This window comes from Atractosteus spatula, chromosome 11 (genome assembly GCF_055471065.1).
Source record: "Atractosteus spatula isolate fAtrSpa1 chromosome 11, fAtrSpa1.hap1, whole genome shotgun sequence".
NCBI lineage: Eukaryota > Metazoa > Chordata > Actinopteri > Semionotiformes > Lepisosteidae > Atractosteus > Atractosteus spatula.
This window is the reverse complement of record NC_142716.1, coordinates 30,450,627-30,469,813: the sequence shown is the minus strand read 5'-3', so window position 1 is coordinate 30,469,813 and position 19,187 is coordinate 30,450,627. Positions and strand designations below refer to the sequence as shown.

At 38.7% G+C, this 19,187-nt stretch overlaps 1 protein-coding gene across 1 annotated transcript; it reads left to right on the top strand.

Moving 5' to 3' along the window:
* The first annotated feature begins 6,112 nt into the window (after positions 1 to 6,112).
* Positions 6,113 to 18,963, top strand: LOC148823825 (retinoid isomerohydrolase-like). The gene is made up of 14 exons (XM_088928371.1): positions 6,113 to 6,189; positions 7,365 to 7,447; positions 8,371 to 8,521; positions 9,774 to 9,881; positions 10,188 to 10,329; positions 10,740 to 10,887; positions 11,579 to 11,660; positions 13,024 to 13,156; positions 13,836 to 13,975; positions 14,847 to 14,976; positions 15,768 to 15,882; positions 16,670 to 16,764; positions 17,271 to 17,382; positions 18,293 to 18,963. Exons 1-14 carry the CDS (start codon positions 6,179 to 6,181, stop codon positions 18,439 to 18,441), a joined length of 1,599 nt encoding a protein of 532 aa, XP_088784497.1. The 5' UTR covers positions 6,113 to 6,178; the 3' UTR covers positions 18,442 to 18,963.
* The last annotated feature ends 224 nt before the right edge of the window (positions 18,964 to 19,187 follow it).

Sequence of the window (19,187 nt, the reverse complement as noted above, 5' to 3'; positions counted from 1 at the left end):
CAAGGTTGTCACTGCTACAGTATGTTCATGCTCTTAAAAAAAGTCAAAGTGGTTTTACTGGCATTTGTGATAAGAATTGGGTATTCTTGTATATTAAGAATTATCTGCATAAAGAGTTCCACCTTCAGGTAAACATTAAGAAACTGAAGATGTATGATGCTACCCAAACACTGCTGTCCCTCCAGAATAAGCAGCTGGTCCAGGAGAAAACTGCATAGGGATGCCACTGTCAGGTAAACGGACACTTTGGAAAAAAAATAGTTAAGTGACATGGGAGAAAATGTCCATGAGTGAAAGCTAGCCTATTTTTCAAAGTCACGGAAAGCCATTGTTGAAAAATAAATCTCAAATCTTTTTACCACAAAACATTTAAATGAGACGGCAAATGTGAAATGTGGAAAAACTGGATCTGTGGTCAGAAGAGATAAAATTGGAACATTTTGGTCCAAATGCTGAATGCTGTGTCTAGTGCAAACCACACAACACGTCACCCAGTCAACACCATCCCTGCTGTCTAGTATCGTGGTAACAGTATTATGTTATGGAGTTACTTCTCATCGGAAAGGACTGAGAAGCTTGCCAATATTGAGGGGAAAATGTCTAGAACGAATGTCCACACAAATCTTGAAGGGAAAATTTGCTTCAGTCATCTAAAGATACAAAAGTGTATATACTTCTTTCTTTTTTTCACGCTGTGTTTGTGGTCTGGCTTTCACTGTGACTATTGCATTGGCCAGTTGTTAGTTTTCAATGCACACTTGTGTCCAGGGAATTCTCACTTCTCTGAGCTAAAGAGGTATTAATCAGCCAGCAGCCATATTGCCCTGCAACTCACAACTGGCAACCCACTGAAGCTAAGCAGCTGTGAGCCTGGTCAGTACCTAGATGGGAGACTAAGGCTGCTGCTGGAAGTGGTGTTAGTGGGGCCCGTAGGTGGTACTCACCCTGCAGTCTGTGTGGGTCCTAATGCCCTAGTACATACTGTAAAAAGGCGCCGTCCTTCCGATGAGACTGAGGTCCTGATTCTCTGTGGTCGTTTAAAAATCCCAGGACATTTCTCTAAAAGAGTAGGAGTGTAACCCTGGCGTCCTGGCCAAATTTCCCATTGGCCCTTACCAATCGTTGCCTAATAATCCCGATCTATGAATTGGCTTCATTACTCTCTTCTCCTCCCCACTAATAGCTGATGTGTGGCTACCGTTGCATCATCCATGTAGATGCTGCACATTGGTGGTGGAGGAGGGGAGTCTCCATTACTTGTAAAGCGCTTTGAGTGGAGTGTCCAGAAAAGCATTTTTTGTTATAGACTACATTCAGATTTGCCAATTGTTTTTTTTTACATAGTTGCTCACAATAACTAACCTGGATCCTGCAACCATGCACTGGGGAGAATGAGGAATGTAGGCAGACTTATCCGACCTGCTCACCTTCAAGCCACTTACAGTATCTTTTAACATATCACGTGCTCCATGCAGGCAGCCCCATGTTGGAGTTTGCGCACTGCTTGGAGGGGAGGTGTGTCCTTTACTGACATCACAGCAAGTACCTGGGAGATTGCAGGGGGAGCTGTGTTGCTGCCAGATAATCCCAAACCTTTTCTTGGGTCGATTGTGAGCTGGTCCTTGGAGAATCCTAGTCACAGATGGCTCACACCCTTGTTTCAACCCTCACCTTTACAAACTGAGGCTGACATTTTGCCCCTTTTATCATTGTACTGCACCTACTCCTATAATTGATTAACTGATTTGCACAATGAATTGCTGTTTAAAATCCAGGATATTTGACACTGGTTCCCGGTTTATGTATTCGATAGCTGTAATGACCTGGTCGCTATTCTCTGTCCAGTGAAATGTCCATCCATTTTTAATGTATTCAGTGGGTAAAGTTTAAAGCAAAATGTCTATATCAACCTGCCTTTTCCAAGAATGATCTCACACTCTTTTAGGACTCATTTAAACTTTATTAACCCATGGCTGGAGAGTCAGTGCAATAATACCTGTCACACTTGGAAGTAAGGCCTGCACATATCAACACAAGGATCAAGACACAAGGACAAGAATAGGTAGTCTATAGCAGAAGAGTTCTGAAAGGTCACATGCTCCATGCAAGCCTAAAGGAGTTCTGAGAGCCATTGTCTCCTGTGTCAGTGGGACCCACCATCCCTTTTAATCAGCCCAGCATCAATAGGTACACCATCTGACATAACGCATCAGACAAATCTTACAAAAGCACATTAGCCACAGGGAAAGGCAAGCATTGGATATCCTAAGGCTTATATCAGCCTTGTCAGATCCATTCATTTGGTAAATATTGTCAAGAGGTTAACTTCCAGTTTGTTCTCAAATCATATTTTCATCTGCCCTGTAATGTATTAGTGGTAGTGAGATAGGAGGAACAAAGGCTATACAACCACAGAAGTGAAAAGGGGGATGATGAGAATAATGGCGAACATGGAGACACAGAGGGACATGAACCCATGAGAGAGAAGTGCTGGGAACCTCTCTGCTCTATTCTGTATCGTGAGCATCAAAATAAACATATATTTATATAAGTCTGCTTATAGAACAAAGTCTGTGAATTTATTGATTCATATGTTTTGGTGACATTTTGATTAATTGATAATTTATGACTGATACACCCAGTTACTGTATATAAATTATTGAAGTCTTTTATCCCTTAAAATGACTAACTTATAAAGCAAATGTCTTGTAAAAAACATTTTAAAGAAGGATTCATTAATCTTAGTGTTTCGTTACTCAAGACTTTCACTGCTTGTGCAGGACAGGCACACCTTTAACTCTGTCTCCCAGCAGGAAATTTCAGATTTATATAATACAATCTTCCCCTAGTTAGTATTTTATGAATTGGAGTTTTTACATTTATGTTGTAGTCCTGAATGCATAGTATGTTGGTGTTGCATTGCATTAATTTATTGTAATCCATTTTTATTGAATGTGAATGTTGAAAAGATAAATGTTTATTTGTGCTAAGTACATATGCATGCAACTTGCTAAAAAAACAATGCAAAGCCTTTTCTCCTATACTCTACTTTTAAATATTTTATGCCAGATAGGCTGAAACAATTAGCCAGTTCGGGTGGAAAAAGAAAAGTGAATGTATTAGTATGCGGGAGTAGCCTGAAGGACTTGGTGTTAAGATATGAGTAAAAATGCAGCAAAAAAGAGGAATCAGTCACTGAAAAGAAGCCCTTTACCAGTGTAACTAAACTGTGGCTCAGCATAGTTCCTCCGTCACTTGTGTCCAGACAGAGACTTCTGGGTCTATGTTTGTCATACGTTTGATATTTTTGTTTCTGAACACACATGCCTATTGTTGGAGTGAATGGGCTTTACTCTGGAGGTCTGTTCTGCAGAAAAGGGCACAAAGGTTAAGAAACCTTCCAAACACATAGCTGAGGCACCAATAATGCAGTTTTGTGTATAGTCAACAGGCTTAAAGTTTTTGCCTTATGCAATAGCCACATCAAAGCCACATAAGTAATGTTTCAGTTGTAAACGACAAAGAAGCATTAAATAAGCTGCTTAGAAAGCTTTGCAGAGAATATGCACTGAGCCACACAGTGAAATTTACTTGTGGGTGTTTTTCGTAAGCCATGGTGTGTAAGCTTTATCTCTTTACATAAAAATCGCTGTGCAGCGCAAGTGAGCTTTGACATAGATGAGAAATGTCATTTTACAATTGATAAAGAGCACACAGTCCAGGACGCCTTGGGCCTTGCTTGGCATCGTACACCGCAAACCCGACACACTTGTAAAGCAGACAGCAGGCATCTACTATCCTTAGATCTCCTTATGCTTCTCTTAGGGGCAGGCGTTGCTCCACTATGTTTTGATTTGTAAACTGAATCAAGTAAGAAATGCAATGATTCATTTGATCAAGTGATTGATGAAGGTCTTTTTCTACCTACTTCTCAGCTATTCCACCTGTAGATTCCAGTATCCTCTCTTGAGCCCTCTTGTAATACATGTCTGTCAGGAGGCTTCTGGGTGCTGTCCCCTTCAGCTACCCATACCCAGGTATATACCCTGACCACACTGGAAAAAAATCATTAATGCATCAGCCAAATAATAAATATAATAATTCAAAAGAATAAGTTCATAGTACAGATAACTGGTTCAATGGAGATTGTTATGAAACTATTTGGGATGCAGATTGTGGTATGCTGTATGTCAAGTAAGTATGTCATGTAAGACTCTCTGTCTGGAATATTTATATACAGGAATATATATAGGATATATAGGAATATATCAGATTTGTATACCAGAGTTATATGGAGAACTGATTAAGAGTAGAGTCAGTGATTCTACTAGGTTTATTTAGTTGTTAAAAATAGTGTAAAAATCATGCTACACATTGTGCAAACAGGGGAGGTTTAGAAAGCAGAAGTGCAGATTTCAGTTTTGTAATGTCATATCTAAATCGTTATGTACAGCCTGCCAAGGAAATGTTTGAAATTGGCCAGCAGTGTCAACTGTTGCGCCCAAACAAGTCCCTGATTTCTAGGAAGATAGGTGTTTGTGAGTGAATGACACATAATCCCAGCCACGTTGCTTCTGCCTTGTGGAAGGTGTAATTGAAAGGGCTCCTTGTGTTGTTTTTCTTCATGGCAATTTGTCAAAAATGAACCCGTCACAGCCATGAAAATAAAATGTAATCTCTTTGGATTTATCCAAAGCCACTGAAAAGCTGCGTTCACCAGCTACGAGCCTTTCCCAGGAAAGTTTATGATACAACGTAACTGTTGTCTTAGCACATGTTGCAAGTAATCTTAAAGCTGTCCTGCCTTGTTGGATTATTCTGGTGTTAGGAGTGGGGGGCTGTATGCCAGAACTATTCTACACAGCAGCAAAGCACTGAAACCAAAATCTTTAAAAAATGTTTGAGCTGTAAGACATACCTGCTCTCTTTTGCTCGTTTAATAATAAGAGTCAGCTGTAAAGGTTTAGTTGCAACAAAGTTAACTTATCATCATTAACTGATGTCATTTATTTTGTGTTCTCAGGTCAAACAGTATCGGCGCAAAAGTGCAAAGAGAAGTGCCTGTGTGCCCGTAACAGGAGCTTGGTGTCAGTGCAAACCATTAAGATACAGTGGCTGGGTTTCCAGACATGTCCTGCATCAGTTTGGTTAATAAGAGCAAACGATTTGCTTTTCCAAGGTAAAATTGGAAACATTTTCAGAAAAAAATGGGACATCTTAAATCGTACAAAGATCTTGTGCCGCCACCAGAAGAGTCATGTCTGCAGTACATGAAGGAACAGAAACAAAGGTTACAGATGCTGCTCTGCCTTCTTCCCTTGCCTCTGTCACCACAGAAGGTCACAATCTCCTCACGACATTCTTTGGAGACAGGCATCCAGTCACATGGAGATCGTAACAAGACATGAGACCAATCCAAACGTGGCCCATCGTAATAAGCACCACAGAGATTACAGCAAGCATCCATGTGAATTCAGAGCAGGTGACAGCAGGAGCTGAGTAACTGAGAGCTCAGCTGACCTTTTCTGACCTTTTGCATTTATTAAAAAGGACAAAAAAGAACAAAAAGGGGACATATAAATCAAAACTGTCAGCAAACAAGTGAAGCATCAACAATGAACAATTCTCTCTTCAATAAAAGGAATATTTCCTACATCTTAGGCCCATGTTCCTTTTTGATAGAACACAATACAAAGTGTAATTTTTTAAAAAAGGACTGAATTTGTTTTTGCAATCAAGCTAGTCTTGAAACAGAAATGTAGCGGTCTTTCTAAAACACGGTAATACTTAAGAGCTTTGTATTTTTCTCATTTAACTTCCAGTTTATATGTAAACTGGTTCCATACAATGTGCTTTCAAGGTTGTATGATTTTTTATATGTCACAATGTGGTTTCTTGTGTGATTTTAGTTGTGTCCTTAAGTAACTGCGAAAAAAGAAAATCAAGTTAAAAAAGGAGTATTGTTTATTAAGCCAAGCCTGGATGGAAAAGTTCAGAATCTGGGCACAAAGGAATTTTTGTTCTTGTCTTCTGATTGGCTGAGAAACGTCTTTCAGTCATTGCTGTTTGGGATGGGAAAGGATCCTGGTGTATAAATATCTTAAACTGCCTGCAGGCACAATTCAAGGTTTTTCTTCAAGCCCTAGAAGAACAGTGTGTGCTGTGAAGACAAAGGAAAATGTGTAGCCGGTAAGCTAACATTCCCTGTCTTTCTCTTGCATTTTAATAATGGTTCTTTTTACCACAGATAATGTTTAGAAGCCATTACAAGTTCCGTTTATCACAGCCTTTAAACGGTAAAAATGTCATTCAGGCTTTTAAACATGAAAACATTTTCGTGCTAAGTCAATACCTACTATTACTTACTATAATTATACCTACTATAACTTTAGCTTTACCTTCCTTCTCTACTGAGACAAATATATATATATATTGCTGTTTCTAAGTTTTCTTGTTCTTTATAAAATGGGAGGTTAAAAGGAATTCACATTTCTATTAAAAATTTCTGGCATTTGTTTTTTGAAGGTGTATTAAGATTTATTTTTTATAAAGTATATATTGTTTGCAAATTGTTAAAATATATTTCATTATTTTTTAGTAGATTAGGATTGATAGTAGAGCTTTTTTAATCACCAACTCATTCAAAAAGAATCTAATTAGACACTGTACATGAAGCGTAGTTAAGGTATTGTAAGATACTACTGGAAGAGTAAACAAAAGTTCTCTTGAAGACAGTATAGACAAAAAAGCACAGAAAACACCGTATTGAAAATGTGATGTAAAAGTGCCTTTAGTGGATTTATGTGCCTTTAGTGACTTACATTCTATACTAACAGCTGATGCTTTAACATAGAAAGAATTAATCATCTCACTTTTGAGGACTCATACCTAGTGGGTTGATCCATTCAAAGCACTCTGAAATATTGGAATGAAGAAGAGTCTTGCTACACATAAAAAAATATACTTTTTCATCACCAAGGAAGTTTAATACCTGTTTAAAATAACTTTTATGAGCATTTGTATACTGTCAGAAACTGGTGTTATTTTCTAGTGCTGTCAAATAACTGATAAATGAGATCCATTGGTGTATTAATGGCACATACGTGGCAGCTTATTCACAGCCCAAGTCTCTACAAACTCCACAACCTGAGAATAGTGTTAGGGGCCTCGTCATAACTTTGTATACATATTGAAATTGATCTGGAACAGGTCCTAATGAGTAAAAACAATTTTCAATACTTTCCACCCCAGCAAACGCATCTTTGCAGCCCTTCTTTTTTCTCGTGGTTTATTAAATTTGAAAAAGAGGTTACTCTTTTTTAGCACCTAAAGACACTCATGCAAGTTGTAATCTAATTTTGCAGTGTTGAACACCCTGCTGCTGGGTACAAGAAGATTTTTGAGACTGTCGAGGAGCTTTCTGAACCAATACCAGCGCAAGTCATAGGTCTGCATGTTTTCTTTGCTTTTCTGGTTGCAGTTACTGTAGTTTTAAGAGCAAGGAGCAGGGCTCTGAAACTCACTGTGTTGTATATTACCATAAAAATATCATATTTTTTCCCAGTCTCTCATCAGAGCCTGTCAGGCTTTAAAATCTTGGTGTTTGACATCTAGCACTTGACAGAGGCAAGGGGGTATCCTGGAACTTTCTGGAAAGACCCTTTTCTCTAAAACCCAGTGACATACAATAGAAAAGCTTACAGTGATGTCTGACAGACAGAAGGTTTGAGAATGCACAGATGCAGAGCTGAGTGGAAGCCAGCATCTTGGAAGGGAGTGAAGTGGATTTTACACTTAGTTCACAATCACTAAGAGGAGGCAGTACAGGCATCACTGCTGGTTGTTTCTGAATCCTTGTTACTTCCTCTTTGGGATGTATGAGGGTTAAACTGGCAAAGTAACTTCAGACTTTAATTACAACATGATTGTTTTAACTGGGAGTTATTCAAATTCAACAATTTAAACCTATGAATGTTTTTTAAGGAAAAAAAGCTTTTGGTCCCTTTAAGCCCAAGTTGCAAATTGTAACGTGTATGCAAAGGTAAATTACAACTTTATGGAACTTCTTTCTAAGAGACATTAGATACCAAGGCCCAACTGCTTCAGGGTAATACCATGGTGTACAATAAGAAACACTCCCTAGAAATATTGATCATGGTATTCCTGTGGTCCAGTAGTCAAGCACAGTCATGTTGAAGCCAATGGAAATAATAGAAAATCTGTGGTCAAACCAGAGGGCAAAATCCTACATAAGGAAGGAAAATCCTACAAGGAAAAGTTTCATGTGGTGCATATTTCATTACCTCTCCAATCTCAACCACAGAAAGTGAGCTGACCTGAGGGTATTTGGTATCTTTCCTCACGGTACAGGTAGAATTCCCCCCTGGCTGAAGGGCAGCTTGCTCAGACTGGGGCCTGGCCTTTTTGAGGTTGGTGACGAACCATTCTATCACCTGTTTGATGGCCAAGCCCTCTTTCACAAGTTTGACTTTAAGAATGGACAAGTGACCTACCACCGAAGGTAAGGCATACCTCCCTTACAACAACAAATGAGGTCCTGTATGTGGAGTTTGATCTTTTGAATCTGGTCTGTGCTAAACTTTTCAATTTTAGCACATTTCAATAACAGAAGACTCTTTTTCTTTTGTCCTTGCTACACTCTATGTTAGACTCTTTTCTTATTTGTTATTCTAGTTTTACTTTAAAGACAAATCATGATTGTTGTGGAAATAATGCAGAATTGCTATTTAAAGTTAATTGGACCATGGCTATATAGCATTGTTTAGTCCAAGGCCTAATGAAAACACAGTACTTGTGTAATACTTGCTATTTATCATTAAAGTTCCAATCGTGGTTGACATCGCTTGGAAAAGTTTTCAGTTCTATTATCTTTTTTTTGTCTGTGAAAGTAGCTCACACTCAGTTGTCTGCTGTTTGTGTGACACGCTGTCTTAGCATCCTGCTCACATATGAGCTGTTCACTTTTGAAAGGCCTTACAAAGAATTTGAATCAAACAGCTTGTTTGGGGAAAATAGTGAATGTTTTTTTTTTTATTAAAGAGAGCTTCTTATTAAAGAGAGTGATTGTAGAACAGTGCTAATGAGAAAAATGTTTAGTTTTATCATCTGGCTATAACAATTCCTGCAGTAAGAAACCTCCAGAACCTTTAATCTTGTGCCACATGTTCTGGAATTCAGAATATCTTCCGATGGATTTTGAATTTCTTTTAAGCTACTGTACATTCTACATGTGTACCCATGACTCTTCATTTTGGCTGTTTGGTCCTTGACAGGCTACCTGTCTATAAAGCTTACAAGGGCCTTCAAGAAGCCTCTGTTTACAAGCCTGTGTGAGGCAGTGAGACCTTAATGCTAGTAGAATCCTGAAGTGTTTTTAAAAAGTGACTCAAGACTTGCTTTTGCTCTGTACCATGTTCATAAGCCATCAGCATTATCTGTCATTAATTTATCTGGCTGGGCCTTTTATGTCTTCAGGACTACAATTACAGTTGGGTATGCTGGAGAAACCTGGGTAAAGTACTATGTTTAGGTTTAGGGGCAGAGCTGCAGTGTTCCTACTGAACATTTCAACCTACAAGTCTTGTCAGGATCCTGGAGCCCTGACCACTGTTCTACTCTGTGTGGAGGGCTGGCATAGGTGTAAATTAAATAGTCCTACTTTTCACTTGTTCTAAAGGAAGCTTGGTTACCTTGTTAACACCTGAACTAGACTGTGTTTTCTTCAAGTGAAGTGTTTTCTTTTTTTTTTCTAGATTTGTGCGAACAGACGCATACGTGAGAGCAATGACAGAGAAGAGAATAGTCATTACTGAGTTCGGGACCTTTGCATTCCCAGATCCATGCAAGAACATTTTCTCCAGGTCTGTGGTGACCATTTGCACAGAAAAGCAGTTGTTTCTAGATTCCCTAACCTGCACTGAAACAGTACTTCACCATAAGTCCTTCTTTAGGCTGGTGTTCAATCAACTTTTAGTGAGTGCAACTGCCAGTTTTGGTGTTCTTCCTTGTGGAACCACAGTTGTCTCGATGTAGTTCTTGACACACTGCTGCTTGTTGACACAAACACTGTCATCGTGTGCCATCGTGCAAAGCTTCTTGTGAGACCTGGGTTTGGGCCCCACAATGACAGAATCAAATTTAATGCCAGAACGTTTGTATTTTTGTAGGTTTTTCTCTTACTTCAAAGGTATTGAAGTAACAGACAATGCTCTGGTGAATGTCTATCCTGTTGGAGAAGATTTCTATGCCTGCACAGAAACAAACTACATTACAAAAGTCAACCCTGAGACTCTGGAAACAATTTCAAAGGTGGGTCCTTTTAATGGGCTTTGCTGAGCTCCAGTGAACGGTACACTAGACCAGCAGGCTAGCTTCCCACTTCATCTGATTACCCAAGAAAGCAAAACCCAAATGGATTGACAGTCACCAGTAGGTACAGATAATAGATTTTAAAAAGTTTTTCTTCTGAAACAATCAGACAACTTTTCTTCTTCAATGCTCTTGACTTAATTATATATTTTGTATTTTATACTTAACCTATGCTATCCTATCAGACATATGCTATTGTGATTCTAACAGGAAGGAAAGAGGTGTACCAGTTTGCCTAAATAATGCCGTATTGGTATAAAAATGCTGTTTCTATTTTTTTCAAACATAATAGAAACTGCATTTCTGTGGTAGGACATAGCTCCAGTCTGCTTGATTCTGTCTCCTCCCAGGTGGATCTGTGTAACTACGTGTCCATCAATGGGGTGACGGCTCACCCTCACATTGAAAAAGACGGCAGTGTGTACAACATTGGGAACTGCTTTGGGAAAGGCATGTCCATTGCCTACAACATTGTCCGCATTCCACCTACACAGAAAGGTAGGGCTTTCATGTTATTATTAAAATAAAAACATCTTGATACTACTACCCCCTACACTCCCTAAAAATAATTCTTAGAAATCCCTACCATCCTCGTTTCATGCATGAAATGGAAAAAGATATTTGTTTTTTGGGTAGGTTTCTCTTGTACATATGACATGATCACACAGCTTTTCTAATACCTATATAGTGTCTACCAGCTTTATTAACTCCTTAGCATCAGAGCTCCAAATGACACCATCACCGTTAAATGACAAAGAAACTGTCAAAGACAAATGACAAAGGAGCTCCTTGCTAAGACATGTTGTTGAATTTTTTCACTCTTCTTGCTCATTTGAAAACTGTAGTTAAGAGAAAACTTGGCAGTCCTCTAAATTAAAGATTTTCCATATACATTTTTTTCTTACAAAAACAACATCATGATGTTCTTACACTTAAACACATGAAAACGCATCGAATTCTACATACAGTACATCTTGATCAAGATTTTTCTTTGTTTCTTCTGTTTCTCTCCACCATAAAAGTCGTTTCCATGTTAATTTGAGTAAAACAGGCCAGACTGTCAGAAAGACATTTTCACCAATTCAAAGGAAAGTTTCTATGATTCCTCTAGCTGTGAAAAAATAAGCCAAACTTTCACATGGTGAGCAAATATCGCAATAGTAACTAATGCAGTTGATCCTGGTTCCAGATAAATCAGACCCCATTGAAAAGGCGAAGGTGGTGGTGCAGATCCCGTGCAGTGACAGGTTCAAGCCCTCCTATGTCCACAGGTTGGTCAACTTGTTCCAGGTCACTGATTGCTTTCTTATGATTCTAGACTGTGCTTTGTACTGTTTACAGTAAAACATATAGTATGGTGCTGGATCACAACAACTACATTTACATTGCACTTTTTATCCCAAATGATCAGAGAGCTTTTACATGTACAAAGGTATCCCACTAGTTACCACTGAAGTGCTACACCTGCATACAGTAGGTGATGCTCAGCAGCCATTATACGCATGTGACTATTCAAGAAATGAAGTGTGGAAGTGAAAAATTGTTTCACCACTTGAATTATACCCAGTAATTGATATTATGGCAGGACATTGGCATTGGATATTTAATGAGCATGTAGCTAGGACCTCTGTTTACAGCTTCATTCATATAATTAATCTCCTACAGCACAATGTGGTTGGTCATTATACTAGGGCATTGTTTTTGGAAACTCCAGAGTGAATAGTGCCACCTGTTTGTCCACTAACACAACTGGAGGTCTCCCTTTCCAACACTGACCAGGCCCAGCCTTTCCTAGCTTTGATATCTGATGAGAGGTAGCTGAACAATACCAGTAGTTGAACCAGTCACTTTACTGTATGTTGTAGTTGAACAGCAGTACAAAAATCTTGAATTTCATTATTATTCTGTTCTGTGTAACATTTTTCGTCTTTATGCATAAAAATGTGTTAACTTGGAGAACCAGGAACGTAACCTTGTCTGAGGTTAAGGTCCTCTGGGCTTTCCCAGATGTGTTATGCTGTGAAGTCATCCAAAAGGACCACTAATTGTGTCTGGCATGTAAAAGGTTTCATTCATACATTGTCAAACTCTTCATCTAACATTTCCACCTTTCCTCTGAGGTGCACTGCTCTATGACATAGTTGTGTATAAGCCGAAAATGAGCACATTGCTTAGTTCAGGAATCTCTGGCTGTGGAAAGCTGAGAAAGTGTTAGTTCAGTCTCCAGCTATCATGCACAGAATTCATGGGAAGGCTTTATGAGTAAGAAGTACTCCAGGAATAGTTGCAGTGTGTTTGCTTTAGCCCATGGTGAGTCATAAAAAACAATGATTCTTGTTGAATATAAGCATTAAGTAATCATACTGGGAGATGCAGACAACAAACTGCTGCTCAGTAATTAAATACAGGAATTAAATCTCTGAATTCAAATTCTGAATGCTTACTTCTGATTTTTCTTTTTTAACAGCATAATGTATAAAAAGGAGCCATTAAAAATTAGTTACCACCTACAGATTTAAATTACATTGGCATCAGTTTAACAGTGACAAAACAAAACTCACATCAACAGCATCTTGGCCAGACTGAACCATGATATTCCTTTTAGTGCTATTTTTCTTCTCCTTGTCTTCTCAGCTTTGGAATGACAGAAAACTATTTTGTTTTTGTGGAAACCCCAGTGAAAATTAACCTGTTGAAATTTTTGGGAGCATGGAGTATCAGAGGGGCCAACTACATGGACTGCTTTGAGTCAAACGAAACAATGGGGGTGAGCTGGATGTGAGCTGTTACAGGCAGATGTAATACAAAACACTTCTTTATGATTCTGCAAGAGAAAGTATGCAGTAAATGATATACATGATTGCATGAAAATATTTCACAATCCTATGCAAAGTATTTTTTTTGTCTTAGCTGCTAAAAAAAAATTTTCATTTTCTTTCTTTATATTATTCAACAGAAATGTATTTTCAAGGCACATTTGTACCACAGCTTAACAAAATAGACCATGACTGGTTAAACCGCATCACAAGACCATGGGTGTTTCACTAATTAGTCTGTTCACATGAGATAAATCACCACACACCCCTTCCTTCTAAATGGTAGATGTTTCAGAGCATCAGGAATAAAAAGGCAGTCATAGAAAAGATAACAGAGCAAATCTGACCTGATGAATATATCAGGCATTGTTTTCATTTGAAGGTGTTTTAACAATTTTAAATATTTGTCCTCCCCAGTGAAAAGTGTTTACATTGTTTGTGTCACAAAAGTTGAATTTGATGGCTGTGCTGTTCACTTGCAAAATAAAATTCACTTCTATGTTGGTAAAAAAGCTGTGTCCTATCCCCTCCCTGGTAAGTGGTATATTTCATGGACACCACACAGCCTGTCATGGTTTAAACCTTCTTAACTCATAGAGTGACTAAAAGAAGCCTCATTTTATTTCATAGACTTGGTTTCACCTGGCCACGAAGAAAACTGGAGAATACCAAAAGCTCAAATTCCGAACTTCAGCCATCAACCTGTTTCATCACATAAACTGCTATGAAGACAATGGTTTTATTGTCGTCGATCTTTGCACCTGGAAAGGGTAGGGTCACTGAATGGGGCTGTAGTTGTGAAAGAGAATTGGTAGGACAATAAAACGAAATTGAACTCTCACTCCAGTACAGTCAATCTGCACTCATATTGAGCCATGAGCACACATAATTTGAACCACACTTCCCAACTATTCTCCTCAAAATACTTATTTTTTGTTACAAGGTTTTTTTGTTACCGAAGGCAAGCTCTGTATTAATTCAACAGTTCCCTTGCTCACATTAGTATTCTTTGTCAGAAAAAATGCTACTTTTTCACTGGTATGATCCTTATCAAAGAAAAAAAGCATTGAAATGTATTTTTCCTTTTATTGTAGTTGATAATTGTTTAGGAGCAGAAGTCAAAGGTGAGACCATTTAGCAAAGAGGTCTTCTACCATGGAAATATTCATTCCAGTAGTCTTTTTTCCTGTGTTGATCAATTAAGAGCTAATTGCTTCATTTGAGATTTCTGAATTCTTGAATCAGGCCCCGGCAAGGTCTTCTAAGTTCAACACCGAAAGGGTTCAGTTTATTTAGCCTGTTGATGCAGAACTTGCCCAAGGTTACTCTTCTCTAGACTAGAGCTTTTTGTAATATCAAATGGACCGTTTGTAATGTGATGACCACAACTGTATGTAATATTCTCAAAGAAGTCTTCCTAGAGTAACTTTAAATGTTAACATATTCCTTTATTTCAATTCTGCTTTTAACTATGTATCCAAACGTACTATTTTTAACACTTTGTAATACTTCTTAGTAGATAAATTAATTAGACAGCATTGAGCTCTGAATATTGCAAAGTTACAAAACAAACATTTCATACCATTCACAATGAAGCTTTTCACCTAAACTTGGTGAGCATTTTGTGTGTTTTCCTATAAGGTTTGAATTTGTGTACAACTACCTCTACTTGGCGAACCTACGGGAGAACTGGGAGGAGGTGAAGAAACAGGCCATGGTGGCACCCCAGCCAGAAGTTCGGAGATATGTTCTTCCCCTCGATGTTCATCGGGTTAGATGATTAACCATTTATTACGGAATACTAATCCCAGAGTCTTGTACAGGCGGGGACATTTAACACAGTTATTCTCAGAACTCAATGTCAACACAATACCGACATTCAGCACAGGTGTTCTCGTAGCTTAGTTTCCTGAGGTGATTGAACTAGGGGGAAAGATGTGGGCAGGTTGGAGTGAGAAAAGTCTGAAGTGGAATTAAACCAACACACAAGTGTTAGTGCTCACCCTCTTCTGAATAGTGCCATGAGATCATTAGGGATTACAAACCATCAAGACCATCATTAACATCTTACCTGAGTGCCTCCATCTTTACAGGGTTTCCTGTCAACACACTGATACATTCTTGTGCAATTTCTGGGGTAAAGGAAGAAATGTTTGGCCACTAGCACCAGCTTTCAAACACTAGCAGGACTGCAGTTTATAAAACCTGCGCTTATTGTCAGTTCAACAATGCAGTAGATTACATTGTTGTTGTAACATTAGTAGATCCTAATGGAATTAAATATTCCATGTTTTTTATTAATTCAAATTGATTATTTAGTCTTTGAGGTGTGATCGTACTTATAAGAAGCATGAAATCTTGTTCTTAAAAGGAATATATTGTTGCTTTTCTTCTGTATTCAATTGTTTACCCTTATGGTACACTATTAAAGCGAGAGAGACTCTAGTTATCAACATCTAGAAGGTTGTAGTTTGAGTTGTAGATGCTTGGATCCCTACTGTACTGCAAAGACACTGTGCACTGTGGGTGTGAATAATAAAATCTCATTTTGTGAATTTGTAGGAGGAGCAGGGAAAGAACCTGATTTCCTTGCCATACACTACAGCCACTGCCACCATGTGGGCTGATGGGACAGTGTGGCTGGAGCCTGAGGTGTTGTTCTCTGGACCTCGTCAAGGTAGAGTGTCCTGAAATGACTAGTACTGCAGACATGAACTCCTCTTGCTCCAATCTTTCAGCAGAATGTGAAATGGTATATTATAATTGCTAATCTTTATTATGGTGGTTGTTGTTGTTATTGCATTGATGATCAAGTGAGAAATAAGAAGCTCAGAGTATCTGCCTTCACGAGTCTCCTGATTAACATTATTTTTTAATTGAACTATTTTTGAATTTATCTCTCCACTCTGTAACGCCTAGTTAGAGTATACTTAAAATGAAATCATTGTAATTGCAATATTTTTATGACTTTTATGGATCATTAAGCTATTAGCAACTGAATGAGCAACTTGGACTGAATAATCACCTCCTGTTTGTTGCCTTTCTTTTAAACATTTTCGAACACATACACGTCTAAATATGTCCAAAATCTAACGTATCATCTTTTGAACAGTTCTCAGATCCTTTTTTATTGCAGCAACACTCAGCTGTATTTTTATGATTGCTGTTTTTATTTCTAGAATGCATTGATTAATAAATAACTGATGTTATTTAAAGTGAAATAAGATGATGTCTATGTTCTACAGGAAAACAGAACAACCCAAGGTTATTTTAAGAATAAAATGTAGAATACTTCCATAAACCAAAGTATAATGTTTTTCAATATTTAGCCCCAATAATTTAAAATGCTTGAAATAGATCTGTTTATGTCAAATGAAATAATGATTCCAGAACATTATCTGAACCACAGCACTTCTCTCAGAAAGTATGCATGCTGATTTCTTGGTACTGTATTTCTCTTGCAGCTTTTGAATTCCCACAGATCAATTACAAAAAGTACTGTGGAAAGAACTACACCTACGCGTATGGACTGGGACTCAACCACTTTATTCCAGACAGGGTGAGTTCTGCACCAGAGCTAAAATGTCTCTTTCTGTATCTTGAATCTGTCCAGTTCGTCTTGTGCAGTATTCCGTCTGTCTGTCCATTTTCCACCCGCTTTTCCAGTTCTGGGCTGCGTGGAAGCCGGAGCCTATCATGGCAAGCAACAGGTGCAAGGCAGGATATACCCTGGACGAGACACCAGTCTATCACAGGGCACACACAGAAAAACACACTCACATCTAGGGCCGATTTTCCCAGATCCAATTACCTGCCGGTATGTTTTCGGACTCCAGAGGACCCAGAGGAAACCCACATGAACATAGGGAGAACATACAAAATCCATGCAAATAGTATGCCATGAACTAAACACAGGGACACCAGCACTAATTCTTTTGTTTGGAATTATGGCAACAGGAATGATTCTACATGGGGAATGGGGAAATGCTGTTTTCATGCTAAGGCTCCATGTTCGAAGCCGGTTACTAGGCTTTTAATGGGAGCTGGTTTATGGTGATTTCCCAGATCTGCAAATTGAATGTCCGGACCAAAGAAACCTGGGTGTGGCAAGAACCAGACTCCTACCCATCTGAGCCCCTCTTTGTGGCATCGCCTGACGCTGTTGAAGAAGATGATGGTAAGTATAAAGGTCTAGGTATCAACAAACTATAGAATTTAGTATGTTGACATTGCTTCAGGTTCAACAACCAGCAGCCATATCAAGATTGCTGCTGGAAGTGGTGTTAGTGGTACCAGTAGGGGCCGCTCACCCCACGGTCTGTGTGGATCCTAATGCCCCAGTATAGTAAAAACTGTAATATACTGTAATATACTCCAATATACTGTAAAAATGTACCGTTGTTTGGATAAGACGTAAAACTGAGGTCCTGACTCTCCAAGGTCATTAAAAATCCCAGGGCGTTTCTTGAAAAGAGCGTCCTGGCATCCTGGGCAAATTTCTCATTGGTCTTTACCAATCATGCTCTCCTAATAATCCCCATCTATGAATTGGCTTCATCACTCAGCTCTACACCCCACCGATAGCTGATGTCTGGTGAGCATACTGGCGCACTATGGCTGCCGTCGCATCATCCAGGTGGATGCTGCACATTGATGGTGGTGGAGGGGAGTCCCCATTACCTAAAAATGCTATGCAAGTGTAAGGAATTATTATCAATTCCATTCTCGGTACAAAAACAAACTGCTAATGTTTTCAAATTACTGTCTTCTTTTTACATGCAATAATTATGGTTTTCCATACAGAAAACGAGGAACTTGACATTGCTCGACTAACTTTATTTTCACTGTATGTACGTTTGTAATCCTACCATAGAATACTATATTATGCAATACTAGTATGGAATGTAAGAAGGTGTGGTTGCTTATGTAAATAAAAATACTGAATATTTGTCTAAAGAGTACTTCTCTCAGGCCTACCTAGTGCTAAAAAATGTTTTTAAAAAAAAGTGACGGGTGGGACTGCAGGAATCAGAACAGTGCTACAGGGCTGTGCTGTGGGTGATGCTCCTGTCTCTTTTCTGCTGTAGGGGTCCTGCTGACGATAGTGGTCAATCCTGGGGCGGCCCAGAGACCAGGCTACCTCTTGATTTTGAATGCCAAGGACCTGACGGAAGTGGCCCGGGCTGAGGTGGAGGTCCTCATTCCTGTCACGTTCCACGGAATGTACAAACCTTAGGATCAGTGCTGGCAGGATGAAGAATGAAATCATGACCGACCTTTATCTGCTTTGCACAAAGCTGGAAAAAAGCAGACTTTTTTCTAACTACTAAGGCAGTGAATAAGCATCAGGCAGAAAACAATTAAATATTAGCTTCATGAAAGAGCCTCTTTGCTACATAAGAGGAAGGGCAGTTTTCCTGATTATATGCAATTATACTTACATTCTAATGCATTGACCATCACTGATGTCAGATTTACATTTTAATAATGGTTTGAGCTCAGATGGTGGGTTCTGCAGTCCTTTGAGTTTCCTTTGCCTTATTTGTGAATTGACTGTGTCCAAAGACAGTGTCACACTGTAGTGTCTCTCTTGAAGAGATAACTGTCTATTTCAATTCTTTGTTACATGTAAGATGTGCGTTGTGGATAGAAACATAGAAAGCAATGTATTCAGAGAATTTTAAGAATAAACTTTCTTTCAAACCGTACATATGTCATGCCTCGATTCAAAGTAGCAGATGATTATTAAATGGAGGACTTGAAAGCAGTGGCCTAGATCTTCTTTTTTACCAAAGGCTAGATCTAGTGAATACAATGGCTCCATGGAAGGGATTTAGTTGCAGTAAAAGGCAAATCAATGTAATTAAAACAGCTATAATTTCCTGAATTCCATTTGCATTACCATGCAGCTCCAAGTCCCTGCAATGGATTTTAAGGTGAGAGAAGAAATTTTTTTTTCTTTTAATATTCACTTCACAAATG